Genomic DNA, 27,879 nt, shown 5'->3' on the forward strand with positions numbered 1-27,879 from the left:
TCAGACTACAGACAATACTGGAAAACTAATTACCGTCAAACAAAACTTCACATTACATACATGATGATTATTTAAAAAGAAGAAAAAAAAATCCAAGGCAAAACATAAATACTGATTAAATCTAATGATGGTGCAGTCCTGAGAATACCAAACGGAAAAAAATCCCAAAACAAACAAAACATGCAAATTACAATTCACAAAGCCTGGGAGACTTTAAGGAAAAGATTAAACCATGTGATAAGTCTGACATTGTTTTAGCATAGTTAAATTTGGTTCTTTGTAACCTTTATTTAGAACCCCAGATGTTTGATAAGTGGGCCTGTCTAATTCAGCTGAACTGGAACAGTCATAAGATCGTTGCTGCGATTGATGAGTCAAGCCAGGAATTAGGACATTTCTGAGTTAGGGCGTTGTACTGGGATTTTTTCTGTTCTTTAACTGGATTTCTCCCACAGCCCTGTCCTATCTCGCAGAAAAATTGATTGTTCAATCGATACAGCTGGATACAGGTCGCACTATGGTCTGTTATATTAATGTAAATAAAATGCAGAATCCATTTACCTTGTAAATATGGTAGTCTATGAATGGGAGGCCTTCAGGAGGTCCCACACAAACTTAAATATACAACCCAGAGATTATGAAATCAAACTTTAATCAACTTTATTTATTTATTTTTTTAATTTGCTGATTACCTCTAAAAAACATTTTCACTTAACGTAGCATTAAATAATTTGCTTTAATTCACGAATTGTTAGCTAAATTGCAACTGCAGTTCATCAATGTTGAAAATTTTTTTTTTTTTTTTCATCTCACAAGAGCTCCTTCTTACAAATATTTGGTGTGATCTTCGAAGCCAGTTGGATTTTTACTTAGGAGGTCAGAGAGTAAAGAGGTCTGAATACAAACAACTTCTTCTGTTTTTTATTTGACACCAAATGGGACAACAATGGCACGACAAAGATAGGCAGAATAAAGAAAGAAAACTTTTTTGCATTTGACTGACATTTTGCGTCTGCTTGCACACAGAAGTTGTGTTTGCCTGCCTGCTGTTCTGTGTCGGTGTGCTGTAAGCACAAATGTACAAATAAAGTGAGACAGCTCAGCCCTCTGGCGGTGTGTGTTACCAAATTTGCGGTCGAGGGAGGATGAGTGACAGGCTGGTTAGTGATTTGCATGGCTCCGGTGTTTAAAAGGAGCTGCAGGTGCAGGATTCCCTTCACAGAGGGGTGGATTTGGTTCAGCACACACAGGTACCTTTCATGCTGCTTAAGGACGACGTGTGATCAAGTAGATATTCAGAAAGACTCCAAGTTGGAACATATTCTTTCTTGCCGGGATCAAGATGAAGGATGCACGGTTTTCTTTCATGGATCATCGTTCGAGCTAAAGACCAAGGGAGGAGGAACAGACTGAACATTACTCTGGCCATGGAGACACTCCTGTTAGTTGGCAACTGAAGCGGACCGCTTTTCATAATGTCGAGGCAGATATTCATACTGCTCCTCCTCTGGGCTTCCAGGGTCACGGAGACAACAACAGACGCATGGAGACAGTGCACAGGTAGGAGACCGTTTTATCTAATGTTACCTGTTTCGTTCTAAACTTTACGAGACATCACCTCGTCTTAGCTCAGCATAAGTGGTCCTGTTAATGATTACCTAGTGGATTGTTTATGGCTCCATCCAAAAGCTGGGAAGGCCCTGCAGCTAAAATTCTTCTGGATAATTCCAACTGTCTGCGTCTGCTTACTGGGAGTGCTGGCGTGGGTGTGTGTGTGTGTGTGTGTGTGTGTTTGCGTGAACATCCACAAACAAGTACAGGCATTGCATGGGGTTAGGGTTCAGTTGCATTTCTATACACATCAGGATATTAGGGTTTACAGGATAAACATCCAACTGACATCTCATCAATCTTTCAGTATTTCTCCTCTACCAGTCCAGCTTTTGAGTATCTTGTTATAGTAACAACCCTTGTAAAATAATGTATCTATTACTTCCCAGTCATCCTGATTGTTTTTCCCTTTCAATACGGGGTCTTGCAAAGGTGTTAATGCTGTCTTTTACATTTTTGTCAAGTTACAATGTATATATTTTACTGGGATTTTTATTTAATAGACCAGTGTAAAGTAGTTCATAATTAGTTGAACCATTTTTGCCACTTTTTTGGAGGGTCTGTACTCTCTAAGACTGGGCTTTAGCCAGACACATAAAAGAATACAACTATATTCTCAATGTATTTTTAAATGTTTATTTATTTATTAACTTTACAAATTTAAATGATCAAAAATCATACAATGATTTAAGCAGTTTGATTTAATGTAGAATAATCCAGTTCAGATTTCACATGTCAAAGTATTCTAAAATGAAAAAGTAGAGAATATTTAAGTACCAAAAAATATAATAATAATAATAAAACAAAACAAAATTTTCAATAAAAGCTAAAAATTCATAATTTGACTCCGGAAAAGATGCGACTCCAAAGTGGACAATTTCTGTTGATATAATTATTGAGAAGATGATTGAAGCTCAATGCAAACAGTCCAGGTGGAAAGAAGTGTTATAATTGGGTAAAATTTACAGGGTAAACAATTTACCCTGTAAATTTTGTATCTCTAATTGATTTTACCTTAGACTCAAACTAAGAAGTGCTTCTGAGCTTTGTTTTTGCAGAATCTCCAGCCATTCATAGCACAGCACTGACCACCGTTCTGGCCCCTTCATTTGTCTGCTGTCCTCAGAGTTGCTTCCCTTGGATCTTCTGTCTTTTGTTCTGGAGAGGGACACCTCCCGAGTGGTCCCCGGGGCGCGCGTGAAGCAGTCAGCTGGAGCGAGGGGCGTCCAGTTTCTCAGCCCCGATGCGTCTATGAGCTTCCCCGCTTCCCAGCTCTTGGTGAACTGTGACCTTTTCCCCAAAGAGTTTTCCATTGTTATCACAGTGAAAGTGAATCGCTTTGCACCCAAGGTAAGCATCTGTCAGAGGTGATGAATCTCTGACACAAGACCAAAAGTATACTTTGCAAAAGTATTATTGCAAATAAATATTTCATTTATTCTAAATTAATACAAAATAAATATCTCATAAAATAAATATTTTATTAACTACATTATATATTAAATACTAATATTTATTTCATATACTAAATAAATATTACTTATATATGCTGATATGTAAACAACACAGAAACCTAAATCCTTACAGACTCAACTGAAAGTCAGTGTACTTTAATGTGTTTATTATCTGCAACATAATGTAAAAGAGAAAGAATCAGTTTTGGTGTAAAATACCAAGGAGTAAAACTACATACACGATTTTAAAATCTGTAAACACACCATTATAAATAAATTTACTCCTTTACATTTTGCCACTGCCAAATTCGTTTAGTCTTGAGGGCATTTACTCTCTTTCTTGCAGCGAGACGAGTACGTCTTCTCTCTGATGGGACGAAGTAACGTGGAGGCTGTCGCACTGGAGGAGAAAGAAGACGAGCAGCGCCTGAGGGAGAAGGAAACTAAGAGTGATGAGAAACATGCAGGGGTCATCCTTGGACTAAAGTTATCCCAAAACAGCCTGCATTTTGTTTTCAACGGCCATCGGAAAGCAGCAGAGCACTGGAGCTTTCAAGGCATCCGTCTAACTCCCAACCAGTGGCACACACTGGTTTTAGTCATCGGCCTTCACCACAGGAAGCTGACGGTGGACTGTAACCCGCCGCTGGAAAGGTAAGCTCAGCTCTGCCTGTTCTCTCTTTTTGCCTTTTTTCCGTCCATCATCTGCCTTTCCTTCTTACCTGTCAGATCCTGGACGTCTCACCACAATAAAATGTTCTTGCTGTAATGTAAAATGTATTTGCGCCCTGCAGTCATATCATGACATCCTGGCAGTAAGTGACAAATGGTTTTGAGAAGAAGCTTCCTCTGACATGCAGCAGGGTGCAATCTCTATAACCATCAGAACAGTTCAGGTTTCAAGTTCTTGTTTTTCAGTCTGAAATTTAAGAAAGTTACTTCAGTTGGAGGAAATTCAGCCTCAAGTGACTTGCGATGTTTGAAACGTTATACTGTAAACATGTTACAGAAATAAACTTCATTGTATTTTGTTAGGACTTGATAAGATTAGTGCAAAGCAGAACATAATTCTGAAGCGGAAGAAAAGAGAAACATGGATCCCAAATTTGTTTTTACAAAAGAAAAACTGAAAAGTGTGGTGTGCATTTTTTATTTAACCCCCCCCCCATTTCCTAAAAAATGTACTCTTTAGGAATCTCCATTTGTTTTGCACTCCCAGCTTTAGTTTTGAGCGTTCAGAGCTGCATGGGATGTCGGCAAGTCCACATGATTTATGAATGGCCAGAAGCAGATCAGAGGCGACTTGTCTTTGTGAGTTTATGAAGGAAATGTTTTGAGAAAAGTGCGTTGACTGTAAAAAAAAAAAAACCCAAAACAACCAAGGGTTGTGCATACTTTAGGAAGGCAGTGTTTATTAGCTGTTTAGGATAATTGTCTTTTATTGCAAACAGTGGTCCCTCCAGGGCTTTCCCTTCAGATCTTAACATCCAGGCATCCAGATTCCACATTGGCAGTCGGGGAAGATGGAAGGGCTTGTTTTCAGTGAGTTGAGTTTCAAATTGTGATTCAACTCCAAGGACATTTAATAGCATCCCAACCACTTGTTGACGAGTATCTCATCTGTTGCCACATGTTCAGGGTCTGATGCGACAACTGGTTCTTGTGCCGAACTCAGACGCCTCCAATCAACTCTGCCCGTCTTCTGACCCCCGGCTTGCAGCTTTGTCAGTTCCACCGCTGCTCTTAGACCTGCCTGTCAGGAGGAGGCAGAATGAGAGACATGACACTTCCTCTGGTAATTTGTACATTTGCTTCACAAGGGAATGTGACGCGAGTATTAGGGAATTACCGCTGATTGCTCCGTCTTCAATGCGATCTGTCAGGAGCCGCAGGACGACTGTCAGTGGGCGTGGAGAGGCCATGTTCTGAGTTGCTGCGAGGTCAGCTGTGGTTTAATCCTCTCAAAAAGGGCCTCTATGTCTGTGATGGGTCAGTGTGGATCACTGTGTTGGAGGGTGAGCATCCAACTGCTAGCAACAAGCAGCTTTATCTCTTTGTTACAACTGACAAAATCATTTTACCTTCCAACACAGACCATAAAAGACTGGACTATGTTTTGGAACAGCAGGTTCTTACCACCAGCTCTGAGACACACGATGTAGAGGTATTTCTTCATCATTCCTTTTCCAATACGACTTTGCTGTTTTGTTTTGAGCAAATTTTTATCTGATCTTTAGGTGTTTCAGATACAAGGCATTGGCCTCATGGCTGCTATGGCCCACAGATCCTCAGCCTCTGGTTCTGCTGTGTACCTCTGGACCAACTTGGGTTTCCGGCTCTACCAGAACATCAGCACTCACGGCGCTCTGTCTTGGAAGCATTTCCAAGTAGGAAAGAAGGTGTTATGGAGATTCCATCCTTTTTTTTATCAACACCTTTTGAAAATTCAAACCTTAAATTCATCTCTCATTACCTCTGTTTTGTTGTTTTTGCCTATAGGCATATCTGGTAGTGTCTAATTCTGGGACTGAAACAAACAAGTCCGTCGACAAACAGCCTGAATCTGACTTTTCTGTCATTTATAAATGGAGCAACAGAAGAAAACGGTTTGTGCAGTTCCAGACTCTGCAGACCTACTGCGCTCGAGACTGGGAGGCTTTCAACATTAATGAACAGACATATCTTGCTGTGGCCAATCACAGAATGGGTAAGCAATTATTCAAAATAATTGATATTCAAAAATCCTTATCACGTTTTTGCTTCTTTTTTTTAATCATTCTTAAATATTTCAGATCATTCAACCGACTTTAATATCAGATAGATAATCCAAGTAAATACAGAAAGCAGTACTCTATTGTTAAAGTGTGGCGTAATTGATTAACCACTTTTTTGCTGACAGATTTGCAGGATCAATAAATAATTTAAACAAAAAAATGCTGACAACATTAAGAAGGAAAAACATCATGTCCCAATCTAAAAAAAAGAGACAAAGCTTATTTCCCTTAATTAGCATAATTAACATTTGAAAACTACTTTTGTAAATACTTGGGTTATATTTATCTGGTTAATGATCTGTAACATGTAAGTGTGTAAGAATAAAAATATTTCTGTCAGAAGGTGAACACCGTATGACTGTACTGTATTTCAGTGCCTTGCAGCTTTTTGGCGATGCTGAATAAAACCAAATCTTACTCTTACCGTTACTCCTTTTAGGAAACAACAATCACACCATCAACAGCGTGATCTACAAGTGGAGCAGATCGACAAAGTCTTTTGAGGTTCACCAGACACTGATCACATCAGGGGCCTACGACTGGGAGTTCTTCAAAGTTGGACCGTACCACTTCCTGGTGGTTGCAAATGCTTTCGATGGCATGACCACTTCTCTGGACTCGGTCATCTACGTTTGGATCGATGGAAAATTTCAAGTGTTCCAGACAATCAAGGTGTGTGATAAGAAGAACAGTTGCATCAAAAATGGTGCCGACAACGGCTCATATCTGATTACACTACCACTGCCAATCTAACCACTGTGAAAAGTTGATGGCACTTGAAGGCAGCATTTTAGTAGGGGGTGGATTTCACCTGATAAGAGCCATATCTCTGAGATGATCACATAAAGATCCTGTCAGGACGGAACAATAAAACGATAAAAGGAAAAGAGTTGGGAAGGAAGGAAGGAAAATGATCAAGATAGAGGCAAAAACAGATGATGTGGTTTGGCATGATTTGCCTGACTGATGGAAGTGCTTTGTAACTGATATGAACAATTTTATTTGAATCTGGCTGCAGCTGATGTGACTGTGTTGACACATTGATTGCCACACGAGAAAACACAGAGAGATTTGTAATTAAAGGGGAACTCCAGAGGTTGGGGGGGGGGATTTGTGAGAACCCCTGGGGGCTGGTAGTAATAAATTACCTGAAACCATCAGAGAAACGTGAGAATCTGGATTTCCGATATCTCTTGGTTGCACAAACAGTGAAGCTTCATGACGCAATCTGTTGGCTCGTACATGAGAAGACGGTAGATACATTTTAAATAAGCATTACTTACTGTTGTAATGTCACTTAGTTCCATTACTGTGAAGCTACACACATCCATTTACTGCTATGTACATCTTTACTCACAGTGTGCAAAACCTGCTTGCATGTAAATCTGAAAGATTTTTAATGGTCATGAAAAAAATTCTCTTGAGTTTAGATGTTTTCGCTTTTCTTCAGTCCAGTTATTTGCTGACCAGTATCCCTCCATAGTCAGAGAAATGTTTTCTTGTGAGCTCAACTGCTAACTATGATTTATAAAATAGAGAGACAAAAAAATATTTTAGATTTAAGAACTGAAAAAGGTTTGTGTCTCCAAGTAATGGGTTTTAAATTAACAGTGGTTCTTCAACTTTCAAGAACAAGAGATGTTGGTTCTTGCCTTCCTATGCACCTATTTTTTTTATTTCCACTCAGTTAAAGTGCCACCAAAACCAAACTATGTTTGAGAGAAACTTTGATAAGTGTATAATAATTTATATAGGTTTTGTTATTCTGTGTATTACTATTATCATGCTTGACTCGGTCTAATTAGTTCTGGACACTTGAAAAATTTTAAAATAATCTACACGATGAGCCAAATTGCCCACATCAAAAGACAGTAAAACAACCGCACTGGCAACAAAACTTCAAATACTTTAGGTTCTTTTGTGAAAAAGCTGAAATTTCTAGGTTGCAAGTCAAAAATAAATGGGAATTTTCTCATCAGAAACCCTTTTAAAAAACAACTAAATAAACAAACAAACCCAAAAACAAATGGGCATTTGATTGTTTTTGTTGTACAAATAGATAAGCAGATTTAAATTTAGCTTAATAACTTTTCACATTGAAAGAAAAAAGAAAAAATCTAATTTCCATCACAGATACACCAAAGGTTGACCTATAGTTCATGACGAACTCTGCACCTCAATGTTGATAGCAGAGTCAATCCTACTCCTGATGATGCCACTGCCTGTAAAGCATAGCAATAAGGGTTGTTATCAGCATTTATATGATTTTTTAGCAGTGTTCCTCTATATATGTTATTTGTGAAAAATTAACTGGGCCAAAAGTTTTCAAATGTACAGAAGAAAAAGCACCCCTCTAGTCATTGTATATGAATTGTTTCAGAATTGGGTACATGCTGGGAATTATTTAATTATTTAATTTCCTTTTGGGATTAATGAAGTATTTTTAAATTTTAATTGAAATGAATTTGAATTAATAACTTCTTTTTTTCCCGTTTCTCTTTGGAAGTTATTTTTTTGATTTTATTATTTCAAACATGCAAAGAAATTTAAACCAATTTGAAATTTACACTTGTCCATTACTAAACACAACAGAAAAATAGTTTTTAAAAAAATATATTTTGTATTTTCTAAATGAAACTGAACTGTTTTCTGATGAATATGTCAAATTACCAAAACACTGCACAGTGATAAATCTAAATAAGAAAGTCTTTGGTTTCTCAAGAGCTCCATCCTCAAAATTCAAGATGGCTGCAAGTGGTAAATTTATTTGTATTTCTGACGGTTTGCATCCTGTTAAATCAGTGCTGTACAAGCACCGTGTACAATGTCCCTTTGCAACTGGAGCAGGATTTAGTTGGGTGCAGTGTCATGCCCAGGTCCACTTTTGAACTTCAGAAGAAATAAAAAGTTTTTATTTATCACTTTTATTACTGTTATCTGCTCCCGTTTATCTGCAGACTAACTTGCCACTTGGTACTCATATTCTGTACTCGTTGCCATCTTCTCTCATACTCCCAATGCAATATTATTTTCTGAAGACTGTGTATTACACCCTGTTTTCTTTGATTTTGGTTGTGAAACCCTTTTGTCTACATCAACCTAGACTACTCCTGGTATGAACTGAAACAAATAGTTTCAAACAGAGATTTGTTGTTTACAACTTAAATCTTTGTTTGCACTTTCACACTTATTCACATACAATTAAACGCAGAAAAATATTTATATTTCTGCCAAATTTAACTTAACCAACATCTGACTGGAATTAATGATGTTTCCTAATGAGTGGCTCAGCTGGAAAGCAATTAAAAGAAGGGTGTGATTTCTGAAATACCAATAAAGATGTTCCCACTGATTGTTGAGAAAGGTATGCATTTTTTCCTACATGACACTTTTAAATTAAAATGTAAGTAAATCCAAATATATTTCCTTACGCTTCTGTTGTTTATCTCATGTTTTGTCTAATTCTTTACTAGAGCCATTATTGTTGAATTAAAGTTTGATTGTGGGTTTAAATGGATCCCATATGAAATATTTGACTGATCGTCTGACTTTCTGCAACTGTAGACATTCTGCGCCACAGACTGGGAAATGTTCCAGATTGGCAGCAGAGTATTTCTGGTTGTGGCCAACGGACACAGATTCCAGGGTAACGGACCCAGCCAGTACACCATCAACTCAACTATCTATGAGCTGGACATGAGTGGGAGGATGTTTGTTCGCTTCCAGGATATTGTTACCTACAGGTATTCATGTGAATTTCACAGATTCTATCTATGAGATTTATGTACAAACACAGACTTTTTAATCATTTTTGTGGTTGAAGATATTTGCAGTCATTTAAATTTATCATCGCTATACCTAATGATCTTTATCCTTTCCAGTGCAGTGGATTGGGAGTTCTTCAGCCTCGGGGAAGAATATTTCTTGGTTGTTGCTAACTCTTATAATGGGGAGTCCTACTCTCTCAACAGCATTCTTTACAGGTATTCAACTTGTCAACACGTCCCCACCCTGTGTGATGTCTTTCGTCAGCCCTTATTGCCATGGGGTATCTGTCATAAAATCATTTTAGAAAGAAACACTTGTACATGCATTATGCAAAATACTACTATTTCTGACATGTATAATGCCCTGAAAATGAATTTTTAACACTTAAACCTATTCCATTTCTTGTATCAGTGCTTCCTTTAATGTGAAAAACGAAATTTCTTCACATTACAACCACAAACTTTAGGGTGTTTTTCTAATTGGGATTTTAGGAGATAGACCAACGTAAACTAGCACATTGCATTGAAGCAAAAGGAAAATAATGCAAGCTTTAAAAGTTTTGCTACAGATAAAACATTTTTTTTCAAGGTTCCTGAAGAAAATGGTTGGCGCTGGGCTTTATTTAGCAGCATCAAAATAAATGAGGTTGAATACTCCTCACTTTCAAGATTTTATCTGTTGAAATTTTTGAAAATCATTTTCCTTCCCACTCACAACTATGCACTACTATTTTTTTGTAGGTATAATCCAAATAAAACACACTAAAGTTTGTAGTTGTACCTTGAATTAACATAAAAAGGTCAAAGAAGTGTGAACACAGTAAACAGCAACTAATATGCAAATAGCCCATTATTTGATTTCTTTTATCCACTTTCAGGTGGCAGGGATATGAAGGATTTGTTCCCGTTCATTGGCTCCCAACCTTTGGGTGCAGTGACTGGGAGTTTTTCAGCTCTAATGGAGAATCCTTTCTGATCTACTCCAGTGCCAAAGCGCCGCTCTCCAAAGTTTTCAAGCTCAAAACCTACTAGACGACAAAGTGTGCACATGGCTTTGTGTTTTCAGTTTGTGTGTGGCATATTGTGCTCCTGTGAATAGTTTTATATCTTTGTATACTGAGAGAACTTAAAGTTTTATAAGGACATAATTTAACTGTCAAATATTTTAATAAAATTATATTTGAAAGAACTTCACAGAGGCCTTAACCAGTATCCTATACCGCTTCATACCTCACAAATACTTGTTTTCTCATTTTATCACAGCCAGGATGTGGATGTTTTATATGTGACAAATACAATTAAACCCCCCAAAATATTACAACCTTTTTTTTTGTAAGAGAGTTTATATTTGACATTATTTCATGCCGTATTTGTACTTAAAATGTGTGGTTGCTTACCCAGTGGAGTTCGCAGACAAATATGTTGAAAAACATAGGAAAAATGAATTAAACTTAAATAAGAGTATGTTAAACTTTGACGTGGAAAAGATAAATGTCAAGCACAGTTAGGCGATAATCACTCAGTCAGGTTTATTTTCACAAGTTCAAAAGGAGTCAAAGTTGGCCCTGTCAACAGGCAGACAACAAAACAGTTTTATACCAAGGATATGAAATTTTAAACAGTGGAGAGACAGTCTGGCTCCGGAGCAGCTGCAGTAAACAACACCTAACCTTGAGTGTGTATCCCAAGGAGGTTAATTTGGTGAGAGTTCAAACCCATTTAGAATAAAGACATATCATAACATGATCATGAGGTGAATGTTATAGTAATGTCCTACCTTGTAATAACATTTCGAACCACAACTTTAATAACTATATATGTTCCTATATTTATATGTGTTGCAACATATATCAAAGAATACATATAAATTTGGCATGCATAAAAAATATTTACAATTTAAATTTCTACACATAGTTATTGCCTGCATAAGACAATCTGTTGAGACATTTACAGATGTAAAACGTTTATAATATATTTAAATATAATAAACTTAAATGTTTCAATTGTATATTTTTTATTTTTAACCTAATTTTTCTCAATTTTTTTAATGTTTGTGTTTTGGACGTTGTTTGATGTATATGAAAATACAAATGCGAAAAAAGATTACAAATCAACAAATGTAATTGGTACTAAAAAAAAGTATCCCCTAAACGCAGATAAATAAGGCACACTTGTTAGTGTGCTTTTTTGTATTTGTTAAGCCACTCACGTGTGGTTTATTATGCTGTTTTAGACTGGACTGCTGTTTCATTTTCATTAGAAATGAAACTAAATCTTAGACATTATATCCTAACAATGCTCAGTGTCAGATGGTAAATTGTCTGTCTTTGATGTACCGGTACTTAAATTTTCTTCATTTAGTCTTTTTTAGGTAACATTGTGCTTTTACTGTTATACAAAACTGAGCTTTTAACTGCCAGCACATGATTCCTGTAAATTATCCATTGTAATGCTGAGTCGATGAAAGACTACAAGAGCCAGAATGCCTGTGCGAAATGATCTTGTAGGAAATGCAGTGTTAGAATTAAAGCAAGTGTTTCTATTTAAATAGTTAAAACAATAAACAGTGTTTCCCGGTAATAATTTGTATTAAATTCACAAATTAAAAAAAATGTTGTGACTAAATAGTATTATTTTTAAACGATTTTCTTGTCTAGTTCGCGTTCGACTGATCGATGTACTACAAGTACCACAATGCATCATTCCATTTTCTACCGACATGAAACATGGCCGCCTACAGTTCAACTATGGTGTTTCTATTTACGTTTCGCCTGTTTTCTGTTTTAAGACTGACAGTGGAAGAAAGAGCTCGGTTTCGAAGTCATTTTGAGTAAAATTTAAGTTTAGTGTGTATTTTTCTGTTTGGTTAAATCGGTGCTGTGATTTTTTATGAATAGTTGCTGTGACACAGACTGAGATATTGCTTTTCGCTGGGCTTATCAAAACCGCGATTGATTTAGTCAACCAGAAACCCCACAGAGTTCACACCAGGGCCTGGTCGCGATGTTTAGCCCCGTGAATTCATCTTATTTTCGAGTCAGTCCGACAATTATCAACCGGGAGCTCGGGAAGACTAAGATGAGATAGCAAGAGTGCACTCTGGAGCGCTAACACGGGGCTTTTACTGGGAGCGTAATCGCTTCACAACTTGGGAGAAAACTGCGGAAATAAAAGCCCAATTCAACATGTTCGGAAGCCTTTTTGAGGAGAAAGAGGACGAGGGCTTCGTCTCGACCTCCGCCACAGGAAGAACTGCCAAGGGGGGCGAGGAGCCGCCTCCACCCCGTGGGAGAAGCAATCTGTGCGGCATTAAAAATCAGGGAGGGACGTGCTACCTCAACTCTCTGCTCCAGACTCTGCTGTTCACCCCAGAGTTCAGAGGTACGGTCAGATGACTCTCCCATCTATGCAACAGGTCACCAGGTGACTCTTTTCACCTGAGTGATTCGTCTTTGTTGGTGTGTTTGCAGAGGAGCTGTTCAGTTTGGGGCCAGAAGAGCTGGGGTGTCTTGAGGATAAAGACAAACCAGGGGCTAAAGTAAGTGAACAAAATGAAAGCACAGATCCATCCTGTCATATTTGAATGCTGATGGTGGTGATGGAATAATTTTGTGGGAGGATAATTTATAGGCCCATTTGGCCGTTTAATATTTACTTAACATTGTACAAATGTCAGGTCCTCTCTGGTCCATCAAATTTAAGATTTTGTCTTATTAGCATAAATGAAGAACTGAAATGGTCCTAGGACTCAACTGTGGGGAACTTCTTTAGAAACAGGTATACAAGAAGTCTGAACGTTTCCTGTTGTAACACACTGGTATCTTTCAGGTAGCCAAACTAAAATATGACAACTGGCAAGTGAATAGTCAACAGTGTCGATACCAGTAAAAGGTTTATGGTTTCAAATCAGAACGATTTTTAGAGAGCAATATTTGCAGGTTTTAAATTGTGGACTGATTAGAGCCAACACTAAAATGCAACTCTATATCATCGGCATACAGGTTGGATTTACAACTGTAAAATTAGGATGTAATATTGTTGATATAAATTGAGAAGAGGACCCAATGGAGCACCCTCGAAAAGAAGACTGAGCGTTTTCTTTTTTTATCTTTTACTTATCTCTTGCCTTTTAATTGGATTGTTAATATAGTGAAACAATAAACTCTCATCTGGACCCGTGCCTGGTTCAGCTTTAAGGCTAACTTAGTTTGGCTCCTTTTCCCTGCAGGTCCGAGTGATCCCTCTGGAGCTTCAGAGACTGTTTGCCCGCCTGCTGCTGGTGGACCAGCAGAGCGCCTCCACCACCGACCTCACCGACAGCTTCGGCTGGAACAGCAGCGAGGTCAGTGACGGGGGTGTGGAAAGGAGAGGCTCACGTTACACCTTTTTTTTTTTTTTTCTTTTTCGGTGATTGATCTTAAGTCACAGCAACATCCGCCACGGCATGCTTAAAAGTACGAAACGTGATTGCGTTAGCGTACTGTAGTCAGCCCAAGGAACCTGACTGGAATTCCAGTTCTTTCTGGAGGCCGTCCAGCTGCCAAATTATTACCTGAGGAAGGAGAACAAAAAGTTACAGAGACACGAGTTGCCATAGGGCGTGCAAACCCAGTTTTCCAGTGGAAAAATACATGCAGCGATGTGATCAAACAAGCAGCTGTACTCTTAAAAACCGCTAAGCTTCTGTTGGTTGGCGGTGAGAAGAAACTAGGGACATAGTAATTGACATAAATATTGACAAGTTGTAAAACGAAGTTACATGATGTGACACAAAAACCCAACACACCACAAGGAGAAATGGAAACTAGTCAACTGTGGAAAGCAAAAATAAAGAGGCAAAAAAAACGGATCTTCTGAGGGTGATTTCTAGTTTGACATTCGTTTATGTAAATCTTGCTTAACTTTCAGCTGGTTCTGTAAATGTTAATGTTCTGTTAATGACATGGATAATCTCATGTATTATCTATGAAAACAAACCGAAGTGGTTTTATTTGTTGGTTTCAGTGAGATGATTCCAGTGTGCTCTGATATGCAATGCTCTACTTTATTGTCTTAATAGCAAACAAATGTCCATAACTGGACATCGAGGCTTCGAAGTGTGTGTTGAGAAGTCCAGGATGTGTGTAGCACAGCGAGTGTCGAATGATGTCACTGTTCACAGTGTCATTGGTTCACAAAGAGACATTTGGCATGATTTATAAATAGACTACCGTGCAACCGCTCACACATAGTGGGTTGGTGTTTGCAAGTTTTTCGGGCATAGAGGTGCATTTAGAGTCCATAGGAAAAAGAAAGTTTCCCTCCATGTTTGAACACTGGTTTGATCACAGGGTCTAAACATTTTTAAAGAAGTCTTACATTTAATCATTTCAGCTTTAATTTTGGCATTTATTAATTTCATATGCTGAAATTCTGGCTTAGGATTTAGACATTATTATGTGTTGACAAAACTAGCTCCTTTGTCATTAAGTGTATATTTAAAACGTTTTACCTGTGATTGACCATAACACATGAGATAACGTTTTAAATCTTGCTGCCTGTATTGGTTTTGAAGGCAATGCAGCTAGCTAACCTACAAAAGCGTAAGAACACTGGGGTCACATACCAGAGCTAAGATACCAACCTTAGTGGATAATTATAATTAATTTCCTTGGATCCATTATGTACGTTATTCAGTTAAGAAGCAAACGTTATTTTGTATAATTAAAATTAATTTCATATGTCTTAAAGGGCTTAACAATTGCCACATGTAACTTGCTGAAACTCACAGAAAGCTTGTTGCTATCTTGATAAAGTAATTACACTTTCTCTAATGAGTTGGTTTTTGGAATGCAACATGAATTTCCTTTATTGGCAGAAGATGTTGCACTATGTAACAAACCCTTCTTGAACCCTTTTGTGAACCAGGTGGCCAGGAGGCATCAAGGCTTCATCTGGCCTCCTCTGCAGTGAAACCACAGCACAATTTTGCTTTCTAAATGCATCAGACTATTGGACTGACGTTTGTTTTTTTGGGGGGGTCAAGAATCACTGGAGGACTTTCAGTGGAAGTCCTTTCACCCTTTTTGCCTTTTCATACATTCGTTTCTTTTGTTTTTGTATTTTTTACTTTTTGTGCACAAAACCAAGACTTCTTCCTCAGGATGTTTTTGCCCACTGGGAGATATTTTCTACCTACTTAATTTTCTGTTTTTCCATTACTAGAATGGAATGTGGTTATATGACATCAGTAGATCATACTTCAAAAGAGTCAACTGGTTCAGAGCAAAGTTTGTAACTCAATTTAATATATGTAAAATTGAACCAGTTTCAGACTATTTCTATCTCTTTCATCATGTGGTCAAGTGATGACCCCATGATGGGGGTACAAACTGGAACAAAGCCTCTCCTCGTCTGAACCATTCTTTTCATTGTTCTTTCAAGGGGACGAATCAGCATGACGTGCAGGAGCTCAACAGGATTCTGTTCAGTGCGTTGGAGCACTCCCTGGTGGGCACCAGTGGCAGCACGCTGATCCAACGCCTTTACCACGGCATCATTGTCAACAGCATCATATGTAAGGAGTGTGGAAACGTGAGCCAGAGGAAGGTGCGTTACAGTATGAAGACCCTTGTGTAGAGAAAATCTAAAAATCCGCGTCTACTCCTTTTTGGTTAAATGCGTTTTTGTGTCATCGGCAGGAGGACTTCCTGGATCTGACGGTGTGCGTTTGTGGCGTGTCCAGCCTGGAGGAGGCTTTGTGGAACATGTTTGTGGAGGAAGAGTGGTTTGAAGGCAATAACCTTTATCGCTGCGCTCAGTGTTCCCGGCTGGTCACCGCTGCCAAGGTTGGTACCAGTAACGCACGTTATAATTTGAGAAAGTGCTTTTTTAATTCTCTCTACCATCAAAAATGTTTTCCTTTGCCGTTTCCCAGTCTGCCAAGCTGAAGCAGCTGCCCCCGTTTATGACCATGTCTTTGCTGAGATTCAGCTTCGACTTTGCCAAATGTGAACGATACAAGGAGACCGGACGCTATGCCTTTCCGCTCACCATCAATCTGCGACCTTTTTGTGAACAGGTACCGGAAAGATTTTAGTTGAACTTTCCTCTTTGTACGTGCAACGCTTCTAAAGTTTAATTTAAATTATGATAGCTTATAGCTAATGAAAACCCAAGATTCAGTTAATGAGAAATATAGAATATTATGTATGAACATAAGGAGTGTTTATCACAAAGGTTACTGCTAAAGAAGCTGGGAGTTCACACTGCTAGCCAGGCATGTGTTTGGAAAGTTTGGAGGAAGGAAGAAATTGTGGTAGAAGAAGATGCAACAGCTGCAATGAAAACTTGTAGCTGGTTTGAGGGTTTGGAGGAGACACATACAGTATTGGCTGAGGCCAGACTCTGTGCTTAAACACATTTGTCTGTACATTAACAGAAATAAATACTCTAAATACATCATTCTACTTTGATCTTTCTTTGAAATACTTTGTTTTGCCTCTTGCAGACTGACGCAGAGGACTCTGACTTCACATACGAACTGTTTTCCGTGATTATCCATAAGGGAGGCTGCTATGGCGGCCATTACCATGTTTACATCAGAGATATTGATGAGCTTGGACAATGGGAGCCGCCGGTGAGGGGGAAAAAATGCTGACTTCCGTTCAAACTAAAAAACCGTTGCTGCTTGGCTAGTTCTTTCATTTGGTTTTATGCATGCACACATCAAAAAAAGACATCACCTCTGTTTCTTGTTGACAGGAAGAGGACTGCAAACCCAAAGCTCAAAAGAAAACAAAGGAGGAAGTGAAGGAGTCATCTGAGCAAAACCTGCAGGAAGACAACCCTTTGTCTATCATTACTGCAATCATTGCTCAGGTACACCTTGGGTTTTTTTTATCCCTCAAACTAGTGGTGAGCAAAACATTTCCTGGAAGGTCATGGCTGAATGTCATGATGCAGTATAAACCGCAATTAAGCCACCTTTCCACTACTAGCGCCATGAAACATTTCCATCTACTCTTGTTGATATTGTGAAGATGATTGTGATTCAGGATATTATGCTATTTCAAAAATTTCTTTTTTCAAAATTTTCTGATGAAACTCTGGCAGACTGTGACTGGTAAAGATTTAAACTGCAGTACCTCTACTGTCCTCTAGGAGTCGTCAAAAAGCGTTTTGTTGGATCAGCTGGGTCAAAAACTCATGAACAAAACTGGATCATCCTGGAGCAAAAGGTTCAGGAAGCCCTACGGTCCCATTGGAAAGGTATTCTTAGTTTTTCCTCCGATATATTGATTTTTACAAAAATATTTTAAATCTAATCCGGTTTCTTTGCCTTTTTCATTAATTTGTTTATTTTAGTTCCTGCAGTCACACAGTGACGTTTTCATTTTGGTGTCCAATGGGACTCGAGTGGCATTGAAAGCAAACCCTCTAAGCCCAGCGACTGATGCCTCGGCTCCATCAGAGCAAACCACAAACTCTGAACCCTCAGCGGCTTCAGATGGAGCAGCTTCTGATCTGCAGCCAGAGGGAAATCAGAAGCCTAAACCAAAACCAGAGGTACTACAGAAACAGAGCCACTCGGATTACACATTTCAGTTTGTATTTAATTTTTTTTACTTACACATAGAAACAAAAATTGATAGACTTTTTATTTTTTTTTATTTTGACTTGTCCAGTGAGGAGAATGAAGCCAGGAGAAATGTCTTGTGAAAAGATTGGAGACCTAATAAACCAGAACTCTGATCTGCTTAAAACAAAAATGGAAATTTAAAAGACAAAAATTCAGCCGACGTTCGAGTAGATCTTATAATTTGTGATTTGGTTTTGACCAGCACTCTGGTGCTTCTAAGATTTTGCTTGCACTCCTATGTAAAATCTATTGGCAGAGTTTTGGAAGCAGCTGAAAGTCTCACTTTTGAACAGACTTAGTAATCTGCTTACTGCTTACAACAAAAGGCAGGCTATGCGTAGTTCCAGATTACATGCTTAAATAAGCATATAATGTGCAATTTTTATATAGGATCCCCTGACTCCAAAGGTTTGTTTGTGTCAGAAAAGTATATTTTATCTTTGGATGTCTCTTTGAAAATGATTGGCAGGACAGAAGGACACATTTGTATCCTTGCTTGGTGGCATTTAAGAGTTTCTGTGTCTAAAATGCCATAAAATTTGCAATGTAACTATATAAATGTGACCCACAGAAAGCATGAAGTCTTGTGACTCGTTTTGTGGCTGTTTTCTCACGGCACGTCCTCCTGTCTGACAGCAGGGTAGCCACTGGTTTGACCTCAACGACTCCACTGTGACCTCCATCAGGGAGTCGGACATTGCGAAGCAGTTCCAGGGCAAAGAGAGCGCCTACATGCTGTTTTACAGAAAAACACAGCTGTACAGGCCCAGTGAAGGTACAAAGTAACTTGCCTGCATCTTGCGATTTAAAAACATTTCATCTCTAAAACAACTTGACTATACAATAAACATAGAGTACAACTGCTGCAGGAGTAGTAATTTAATTTGTACGCTTTTTAAAATTATTTATGTTTTACTTTTGCAGCTCTAAGCAATCCACAGTATAAAGTTCCTTCCCACTTCATCCAGATGGCCCAGGATGAAAACCAGAGGCTGCAACAGATGCGGTATCAAAACAAGCACACAAGTGAAACATGTTGCTCTGTTATTATATGCACAGCTGCACAGTCGGGTCTGACTCAGTCATTACGGTTCAGTTGCTCTGTAGAAGCTCTTCTTACAGATTATTTGTCTCATACAAGTCTGCACAACTTGTTCATTTCAAAAAATATGTTTTCTGTAAAACATTGTGTTTGTAAAAGTTGCATACTGCAGCTTTAAGGGTGGACAGTTCTGCACAGATGAGGGGAATCAATGTGGGATTTTTAATTTTTATTATTATTATTACAGTGAGGAGTTTGATGCCACTAATAACACAGTAGAGCTGCATCTGCACCTGGCCCCCTTCTACAAAACAGTAAATGGAGTCCTGCAGCCGGTCAGCGAGGAGCCGAGCGGAAGCATCAACCTGAGCTTCGACAGGAGGAAAACCATTGGCGATCTGCGGATCACCATTTATCACGTATTTTGATTCCAATAAACAGATACTGTTGTGTTTTGAAACTCTTTGTTATAGGAAGGTTTTACATTTTTTTGTTGTTACAAAAATATAGATGCAGGAGCTCTGGGAAGGAGACATGGCATTAACTGTGGCCAAGAGTCTGCCTGCAGGTTTACACCTCTACAATACTCTTACAGGTTAGACTTCACAGGCAAAAACATTTAAAATAACACCTGAAGGAGAAAAAAAACTATATTAAGGAATGTTTTTAACCGTTACTGTGTTTTTTCTTTTCACAGATGACAGTGTCTCCCTCTACAGTGCAGGAATCCACACACATACTGACCTGTTTGTGTGGAATGGTAAAGAAGTAAGGAAAATGTCACCACATGGGTCTAATTCTAAGAATTTTATGGAGGGGGACAAAATTCATACGCCCGTGCTTTTTGCTTCTTCAGGTTCGCGGTGCCGCAGTCCAAACTGGAGCCGAGTGGGAGCCGGTGTTACTCACCGTCGTTCGCCCTTTCCTGAGCGAAGGCGTGGAGCACGAGGCGCAAAATGGGGTCAAATGCAAAACAACCGACAACTCCGATTCTGAAAACGGGGCTGCGGGACTAAAGAGGGAAGCGAGAGGATTCGCGGGCGGCTCGACTCTTGGGGAGGTGAGGGAGGCGCTGGGGGAGCCCAGGGAGAGTCTTCTGTGTCAGGAGCATAAAAGAGGAAAGGTCGGGGGCCAGGGGGCGGGGGAAGGAGGGGGCACCAGCGGATGGAGGGTGTTTCCGCCCGACGACATGCAGCGGACTTTGAAGGAGCTGTCGCTGAAAGACGGAGATGCTTTGTTAGTGTTGGAGCCGCAGTCGTTCGACAGCAGGTGAGCTCTTGCGCAGCGTATGTAACAGTGCATTCGAAATGTATTTATATCTCCCGACGTTTCCCACATTTTGATATGCTAAAAGTCACAAACTTGAGTTGATTTTGTTTGGAATTAATACAATGGACAAACACAAAGTTTTGCATTTGAAAAATCCCACGTGGTTTTCAAAGTTTTTTCTTTTTTTTGTAGTAATTAAACCCCCATCTTTCCGAAAGTACGATGTACAATTTGATTTGAATTCAGCTCCTTTTACTCAGATCCCCCTAGACGAACATTACTCATACAAACTCAGGTAGAAATGCAAAGAGCCACAACTCAGGTGGGAGGTTGCTGAAAGTTTTACGCCACAAATCTTTCCTGTACGTGTCCTGATCGGACCAAAATTGAACTTTTTGGCCTACGTAGACAACCAACACTTGCACATGCCATCCACACAGTACCTTCAAGGGTACACTTCACCTGTAAGCATATCTGGTGAAGCATACCTGCAAGAGTATGTCAAATATCATTTCCAATTGAAATACATTGAAGCCTTTGTTTCTAACTTGTTAAAATGTAAAAAAAAAGCGAATTGGGGTATTAATATTTGAGCAAGGTGCTGAATGTTTGGATAGTTTCCTGTTCGTGCCTAGCAGCAGTCTTCTTTACTGTGCTCAGTGTGTTCTCCCGGAATGGAGACGTGGTCACTGTGACCACGCCGTCTGACTGCCGCTGGCTCCAGGTGGAGTTTCGACCTCAGATAAAAGGAGGTGAAGAAGAACAAGAGGAACAGAGGAAGAAAGCAAAGGTTCCAGCCACGGGAAATATGGTCAGTAATTAATGTCTCTCTTGTCATCGCACTTGCTTTTTAATCTTATTTTATTTTTTTTTGCATCATGTTCCCTCACCAAAACCGCTTCCTTTCTGTTTAATATGTCTTGCCACAGCTGCTATGTGAAGTGAAACAAAGAGCCATTTGGGACCTGCAGCTGCAGGAACAACCTTCAGGCAAGATGCTCAAAATAATGTATAATTGCAGTCCTGCAGCAGAAGTACACCTTAGATAAAAAAAAGACATATAATAACAGCAAATAATTCAGTCTGTAACTTTTACTGTCTACATTAATTTGCAAATAGATAGAAAATGTAAATGAATTCATCCAATTATGTAACTTAAACATAGACTTGCACAAGCACTTTTTAAGAGAGTTTGCTTTTGTCAACTATAATCATTTCTTGGACCTGTTTAGTAACTTTTCCAGTTTCTGTAATGTAACCTCCCTGTTCTGTGTGTGTTGCTGAGCAGGTGCGCAGTACTGTCTGAGGCAGGTGGACTGCTCTGGGAAACTCCTTCCTCCAGGTACTGTTTCATTTCTTAGCTGGAGGCCATTTTAGTTGGAAATCCCCCTTATTTTAGCATCTCAAGGGACACTTTCTCCAACTCTGACCTTCTGAAAGTCTTTGATAGTTACTCCCCATAAATCTGTCTGTGAATGTTTTTTTTTTTTCAATCATAATTGCATATATGCTGACACACTGCGGTTTTCCTGACAGTATGTGAGGAGTTAAGCGTTCGGGATGCAGGCGTGCGACTCATGACCACGTTGAGTCTCTGTCCGGGAAATGCCCCCAAGGAATCACAGGTGTGCTTTTTTTTTTTTTTTTTTTTTCTTGTCTTCTTCAGTAAAATCTAATTTCCTTGAAGCTGCAACGATGAAAAAGACAAACATTTTTATAGTTTCCTACATCGTAAAACAAATCAAGGCGGCGTGAGGGCTGATTGAAGTTGAGAGAATTTGTTTCTGTGCTTTTTCAGCTGTTCTTGCACTTTACTGTGGGCTCGGCCCCCTCTGCTGGCATGGAGATGGATATAATCGTGGAGAAGACTTTCACTGTTAAAGAAGTAAGGACATTGAAGAGAAGTTTTCCCTAATTATTAAATCTTACAGCTGAGTACAGGATTTTGATAATAAACTGGATTATAATTATCATTGCATGCACATTTAATAATATTTTTCAGGAAAACCCTAATTGGAGGCTCTTAAAAATAGTTAATTTTACTGAAAAGTACGCCCATATATACTCAGTACTTTGTTAGCGTTCTTGTTTCACATTTCAGTTGTTTTTCTCCTTAGTCCAGGTCAGCCATTTCTGATGTTTAACACAAGTAATGCTACATTTTTGGCATTGATATATTTGTTTATGGCAGTCCAGCTACTGTCCCAAAATCTTGAATTTGTTTTTCCTTTCCAGTCCTCACAGATTATATTATCCTTGTTCCATAGCGTCTTTTTTTTAACCACAGTTTTTTCTTCCACTTAACTTTCCATACATATGCTTGGATACACCAATATGTGACAACTTCTTGACAATTGTGAAGGTAGCAACCTTCCCCTTGATTTTGCAGGCCATTACTTAACAATACAGATTTTCCGAGAAACTTGCTTTAGGGTTTAAATGATTAAAATGTATTATTCTGCATTTGAATTTATGTTAATTTTCCCTCTGTTTTTAATGATATTCTAGTAAACGAAGGTGCACTTGTTCATCGTAATTTGCAAAACTTTAAAAGGATTATGTTTGTTGTGTTTTTAGTGTCTCAGAGCTATGCTGGATGCTGTTGGGCTGGATGGTAAGATTTCGTTATTCTTTCCCTTTTGCGTTTGCTATCACCATCTATATTTGCTCTATTACTACAGCTTTCATGTTCATTAGCCGGTCAGTAGTCGATCTTCTGCTTTTCAGGTACCAGTTGGCACCTGAGGAGGCTAGATTGGTGTGAGGAGGTTGGAGAACCGCTAATGGATGAGGTGAATCAATGCGGGTTTTAAACTGTGTGTCATACTTGGAGCTTTACTTTCATTCGTAATGAAGCAACAAACCATTTCACTTTACACTGAACCTGTCTGATTGTTCTGTTAAGGTTTGGTTGCCTGTGATCAGTATGGCCAATGTTGATTGTTTTGTACTTTTTTTTTTTTATTGAATCAGTATTTGGGACATCATTGCATAAAACAAATGTTGTAAAGCTGCACAATATTGAAGTAAATTTAAGCTGTGTACTTTGAGCAAGTTAGTATTGTAGCTAAAAATGTATGGTAGTGTTGAGACAGGTGGCATCAAAGTATTCCATATTATAATAAATTTTATTTCATGTTTTTGTTATAAAATATATAAATATTTATATAAAACAAACATAGGAGAGATTGATTCTCCTTTATAAGATGATTATAATCCTCAGGAGCAACATATTGACACCTTTTGTTCCCAGGACGCCTCGCTGTCAGAGCTGAAGATTAGCAGCGGGGAGACGTTAGTTGTTACTGAAGGACTTTTGCCTCCTAAGGTATCAAAATATTCCTGGACGTCTGGATTATTGACAAATCTTCATAGCTTCTCTGTTTATAAAGAATAAAAATAAAGAATTTTTATTTCTTTATCTTTATTTCCTCAGGGATTTCTCAAGCTTCCTGTGTGGCTTTATGTGGATTTGAGCGGTATGGAAGCCGACTGTAAGCGCTCAGAAAACAGTCCTGCTGAGCAGCAGGTGCAGGGAGCGGAGACTACAGACGGGTCTTGTGCTCGGTCGATTTCTCTTTGTGGCAAAAACATGGCGGAGCTACAAAACGTTGGGAAGGTGGAAATATCGGATGACGCCACGCTGGAGGACTTGAAGACTCAGGTGAAGTGTTTCCACTGGTTTGTTGTCGATTTATCTTTCGTGATAAGCTCCATGTTTTTGAGGTTGGAAGGTCTCACCTCAGCTACCACCCTAATCTTCAGTTCCCTCCTCAGATTATTGATCAGATTTAATTAAAAACCCTGCCAGAGTCACTCTAAAACATTAATGTTAAATCCCGTCTGAAACAACATGCTTATTGCTCAGTAACGGTGTCCACACTGAAGAGTGTTGCTTTTAACGCGACTTTGGAGTTCTTAACTTCATTGATTGGAAAAGGACCACATTTTCTAAAAACCAATTAAGCTGTAAATTGACTGATTCAGCTCAATGTATGATTTATTTGTGCCTCTTTAGAACAAAAGTTGACTTTAAGGAAATACTTGTTTCTTTTTTTTTTAATCAATTTATGATGAGTCTGTAAGATCATTTCTGTTCACTCTTAAGAGTTTACCTTCTGTTTAACTCCCAACCCCTGGCATCAACTTTGAACAGGTTAGTGTGGGTGACCATTGTGGATTCATGTTCAGAATACGTTTTGCTTTCAGGCTGAGTGTGGTAGTAATGTGGATCCACGTTTAATTGTGAAGTGCTCTCTATAAGATGCTCTTTTTTCCCGTTTAGGTGTTGACGTTGCCAACGCTTCAGGACATGTGTGTGCCTGTTTCTAGCTTCCTTCGTGTGTGGCAGATGGAGGGAGGGCGGCTTACACGTATCCTTAGAGGACAACATGTCACACTCAGGTCTGAAAACTTCATTCACACATTGTTGGAGACAGATGGGTTTTATTTGTGGACAGATGCAGAATGTTTGAGCTGGTCTTTCCCCACATAGTTTGTTTTCTTTGTGCTCAGGAAGCTGAAGTTGACCAGTGGGGCGGATCTTTGTGTGCAGTGTCTTCTGAAAGAAGAAGATCTTGGGTGAATGCAACTTTTTTTAAACTTTTTTTTTTTTTTACTCTCTTCCTTTGTTTTCTTTTAATCTTTTGAAATGCTGAATTTTCCTGTGTTTTCTTTATTTCTTGCTGATTTACAAGGCCAAAACAAGTCCTGCTGAAGATAAAGATGGGTGTTCCAGGGGAGAGGAGCTACTATCCTCCAGAAGAGCTGGTTTGGGACGCTTCTCATGATTCTACTCCTCGATCTCTGCGCACCAGCTTGGCTGCACACTATGGCCTCTCTCCCGATTCTCTGCTGCTAGCCAAACACCAACCTGACAAACACGCCTGGGAAGAAATCTCCAACTGGGTATCTCTACAAAAGAGAGAGTTTGGCAGAAATGTTGCTTGGCATTTTACCAGTAATATAATATTTATTTTGTCATTTAATTTCAGACTCAACAGGTTTCCAAAAAGAAGAAGAAGAAAAAGGCAGAATCTCTTCTGGGGCCACCTTTTCACCTCAGAGATGGGGATGTAATCGGCATTAAGGTATCAATAAAACCCTTTTTTTTTTTCTTTTTTTTTAAACAAGACTGTTTGGGTTTTTTTTTATTAGAAGTATTATATCTGGTCCTTGTGTTTTTCTCCCTAGAACCTTTTGATTGACAACAACAGGGACTTCATCACAGCGGAGGACCAGCAGGGCCAGCAGAGGCTCAGGGAACAGGCAGAGCAACGCAGGAAAGGGTGAGACCTCCTGTTTTTTATATGTCCATCAACTGGGGAGTATGGAATCCTAATCTCATTTTTCCTTTCAAAATTTCGTATTTTTCTTAACCCAAAACTTAAACTTTTCCGTTGGTTTCGACAAACCTATCTTCAGAAGTCATGACGTGACATGAGCGTGAAAATAGCTACCAAATCAGGGTAGAAAAAGCAAACAATTTGTTCTTGCTTATTTTGCAGAGAGCAGGCTGCCACCTCCAATGGTGCTGGGAAAACCAAATCCAGGAAGCTGGAGGTGTCGTTGTCTATCAGCGTCGGAGTATTCAGATAGCAGCCTTCTTTTCTGTTGATGCACAGACAAATCAGGACTTCCTATAGACATCACACCACACATGAACTAAAATGCCATGTTGCTGTTGGACAATCCCACTAAAAAAGTCTGGTGCCATTTCTTCCTTTTTCTACCACAGTTTGCAAACGGTTATTTGTCTCAAAGCATTTAAATGAACCCTAAAACCTTCCTGGTTCCCATCCTGGTGAGCCATCAAAAAACCCCAAAAAACTTTAAACTTTGATTTTATTCTTTGGACTGTTTCTGTAATATACATTTTGTTTATAAACAAACTTGTTTAAACAATATATCGTTTAAGTAAAATTTAATCAGGGGACTTTTTTTCTTTGTCTTCATCAGTTTGCAGCCGATTCACTTTGAGGTTTTTTTTATATACAAAGAGTGATTCAACTCTTGATCCCTAAATAAAGTGGAGTTTTTAATTAATTCTGAAATATCAGAAGTTGTTGTTAGTGAAGTTGTCCCCTTTCTGATTACATTTTCTTGAGTAAAGCAAATGAAGAAGGAATTTCCTTCCTGAAATCTACATCTTTATATAAGGTAAAATTAAGGCCACTTTTTAAACATAAACCTGCCACTGTGCTGCATGAACAAAAGACTGCCACTCATGATCAGGAACTATTGATACGTTTTGTTTTCAGGGCAGATGAGAGATGGGCCTTAATGTAGAGAAGCTTCTCTGCTGCTCTGTCTTCCCTACCTCATTCTCCACCTCTCCTCTTCTTCTACCTCTTTTATGCTCGGCTTTTTACCATTTATCCTTACGCTAAAAACTGTTGCCGGCTCTCTCAAAATTAATCATGGTTTTTACATTTAAATGCTCACAGTTTTAACACTTGGTTGATGGAGAATTTATTGCCAAGCTGTAAGTCCGACTTGAGAACGGTAAAATGTAACCATGTGAGCTCTGAGATGTTATTGAGGAAAATTTCAGGTTTTTATTTCCATGCCTATATTTGACTTTGAGGGAAATAAAACTGATTTTCTTTTCTGTCTTTTGGGGAAAAGTGACTGCAATTCTTTTTTTAAACAGACATCTCGTTTTCTTGGCATTGTACTAACATTAAAATCAGTTGTTTTTTTTTGTATCCCAGTTTGATTATTAATAGCAGTGGTCACATCTCTGCTGGTAAGGACCGTTTTGCTGTATTGTTGCAGTGTTGTTTATATCAATGTAAAACTGCTTTTGCAGAAAGCTGTTAATGATTAATAAAGTTATAACACAGTTGTGTTCAGATCAGCAGAGTGTTTTGCAATCGGAGAAGTTTTTTTTTAGCTGCTCTTTAAGAACTTGTTTGCTCAGAGTAAACTTTCAGAGTTGCAAAGACATCTGCCACAGATATTCGAACTTCACCAAAATGATGACATAGCAGCGTGTCCCGTGGTGTGTGACATTGGAAGAAAGATTAACCTTGAGTCGAATTGAGTCTAGGTTTTATTGCAGCAGCATTATCACACAATTATTAAAAAAAACAAGAAAAACCCAACCTTTAAATTTGTGTCTTTTAATTAACATGGGAAAAAAAAAAAAAAAACTGTAGAAAATTGTTCTAACAAACTCCCCAGTGCCACAATTGGCACCCCTCTTTCAATACTTTTTGCAATCTCTTTTTTACCAATAGGACAGTAATTAGTGTCCTATAAAATTTCACAAGACAGGAAGATCTTTTACTTGGTGACCCCAAGATGCCAGTGAGGCTTGTTTGTCACATTAAAAGGACTA

General features: G+C 38.7%; 2 protein-coding genes across 4 annotated transcripts; both read left to right on the forward strand.

Annotated features, from left to right (window-relative positions):
- Nucleotides 1-1,204: 1,204 nt before the first annotated feature.
- LOC114134300 (thrombospondin-type laminin G domain and EAR repeat-containing protein-like) lies at nt 1,205-10,932 on the forward strand. Of its 2 annotated transcripts, none has more exons than XM_028000812.1 (13): nt 1,205-1,560; nt 2,738-2,961; nt 3,412-3,719; nt 4,517-4,607; nt 4,704-4,860; nt 4,949-5,080; nt 5,159-5,229; nt 5,303-5,464; nt 5,565-5,772; nt 6,279-6,511; nt 9,404-9,582; nt 9,726-9,822; nt 10,485-10,593. In XM_028000812.1, exons 1-12 carry the CDS (start codon nt 1,476-1,478, stop codon nt 9,775-9,777), a joined length of 1,902 nt encoding a protein of 633 aa, XP_027856613.1. In that variant the 5' UTR covers nt 1,205-1,475; the 3' UTR covers nt 9,778-9,822; nt 10,485-10,593. The 2 variants fall into 2 exon arrangements, with proteins under 2 accessions (XP_027856613.1, XP_027856612.1); XM_028000811.1 differs by having other exon boundaries at nt 1,206-1,560; nt 9,721-9,822; nt 10,485-10,932.
- A 1,376-nt stretch (nt 10,933-12,308) lies between these two features.
- On the forward strand, nt 12,309-27,396 carry usp40 (ubiquitin specific peptidase 40). Of its 2 annotated transcripts, none has more exons than XM_028000808.1 (31): nt 12,309-12,987; nt 13,077-13,144; nt 13,835-13,948; nt 16,030-16,194; nt 16,287-16,433; nt 16,523-16,666; nt 17,096-17,224; nt 17,350-17,466; nt 17,749-17,856; nt 17,953-18,153; nt 18,863-19,001; nt 19,151-19,232; nt 19,516-19,687; nt 19,779-19,863; nt 19,966-20,036; nt 20,125-20,537; nt 21,198-21,348; nt 21,467-21,527; nt 21,826-21,879; nt 22,074-22,162; nt 22,336-22,422; nt 23,115-23,151; nt 23,265-23,329; nt 23,791-23,865; nt 23,974-24,201; nt 24,823-24,941; nt 25,053-25,118; nt 25,235-25,445; nt 25,532-25,627; nt 25,731-25,825; nt 26,045-27,396. In XM_028000808.1, exons 1-31 carry the CDS (start codon nt 12,792-12,794, stop codon nt 26,133-26,135), a joined length of 3,876 nt encoding a protein of 1,291 aa, XP_027856609.1. In that variant the 5' UTR covers nt 12,309-12,791; the 3' UTR covers nt 26,136-27,396. The 2 variants fall into 2 exon arrangements, with proteins under 2 accessions (XP_027856609.1, XP_027856610.1); XM_028000809.1 differs by having other exon boundaries at nt 18,866-19,001.
- The last annotated feature ends 483 nt before the right edge of the window (nt 27,397-27,879 follow it).

This window comes from Xiphophorus couchianus, chromosome 19 (genome assembly GCF_001444195.1).
Source record: "Xiphophorus couchianus chromosome 19, X_couchianus-1.0, whole genome shotgun sequence".
Classification (NCBI taxonomy): domain Eukaryota; kingdom Metazoa; phylum Chordata; class Actinopteri; order Cyprinodontiformes; family Poeciliidae; genus Xiphophorus; species Xiphophorus couchianus.

Bases quoted from the DNA above. Each gene is read 5' to 3' on its own strand.
- LOC114134300 (XM_028000811.1), top strand. From the start codon at position 1,476: ATGTCGAGGCAGATATTCATACTGCTCCTCCTCTGGGCTTCCAGGGTC. The intron at 5,773-6,278 runs GTAAGCAATTAT...TACTCCTTTTAG, and splicing joins TGTGGCCAATCACAGAATGG to GAAACAACAATCACACCATC. The intron at 9,823-10,484 runs GTATTCAACTTG...ATCCACTTTCAG, and splicing joins CTCAACAGCATTCTTTACAG to GTGGCAGGGATATGAAGGAT.
- usp40 (XM_028000808.1), top strand. From the start codon at position 12,792: ATGTTCGGAAGCCTTTTTGAGGAGAAAGAGGACGAGGGCTTCGTCTCG. The intron at 16,195-16,286 runs GTGCGTTACAGT...TGTCATCGGCAG, and splicing joins GAAACGTGAGCCAGAGGAAG to GAGGACTTCCTGGATCTGAC. The intron at 22,163-22,335 runs GTGTGCTTTTTT...GTGCTTTTTCAG, and splicing joins ATGCCCCCAAGGAATCACAG to CTGTTCTTGCACTTTACTGT.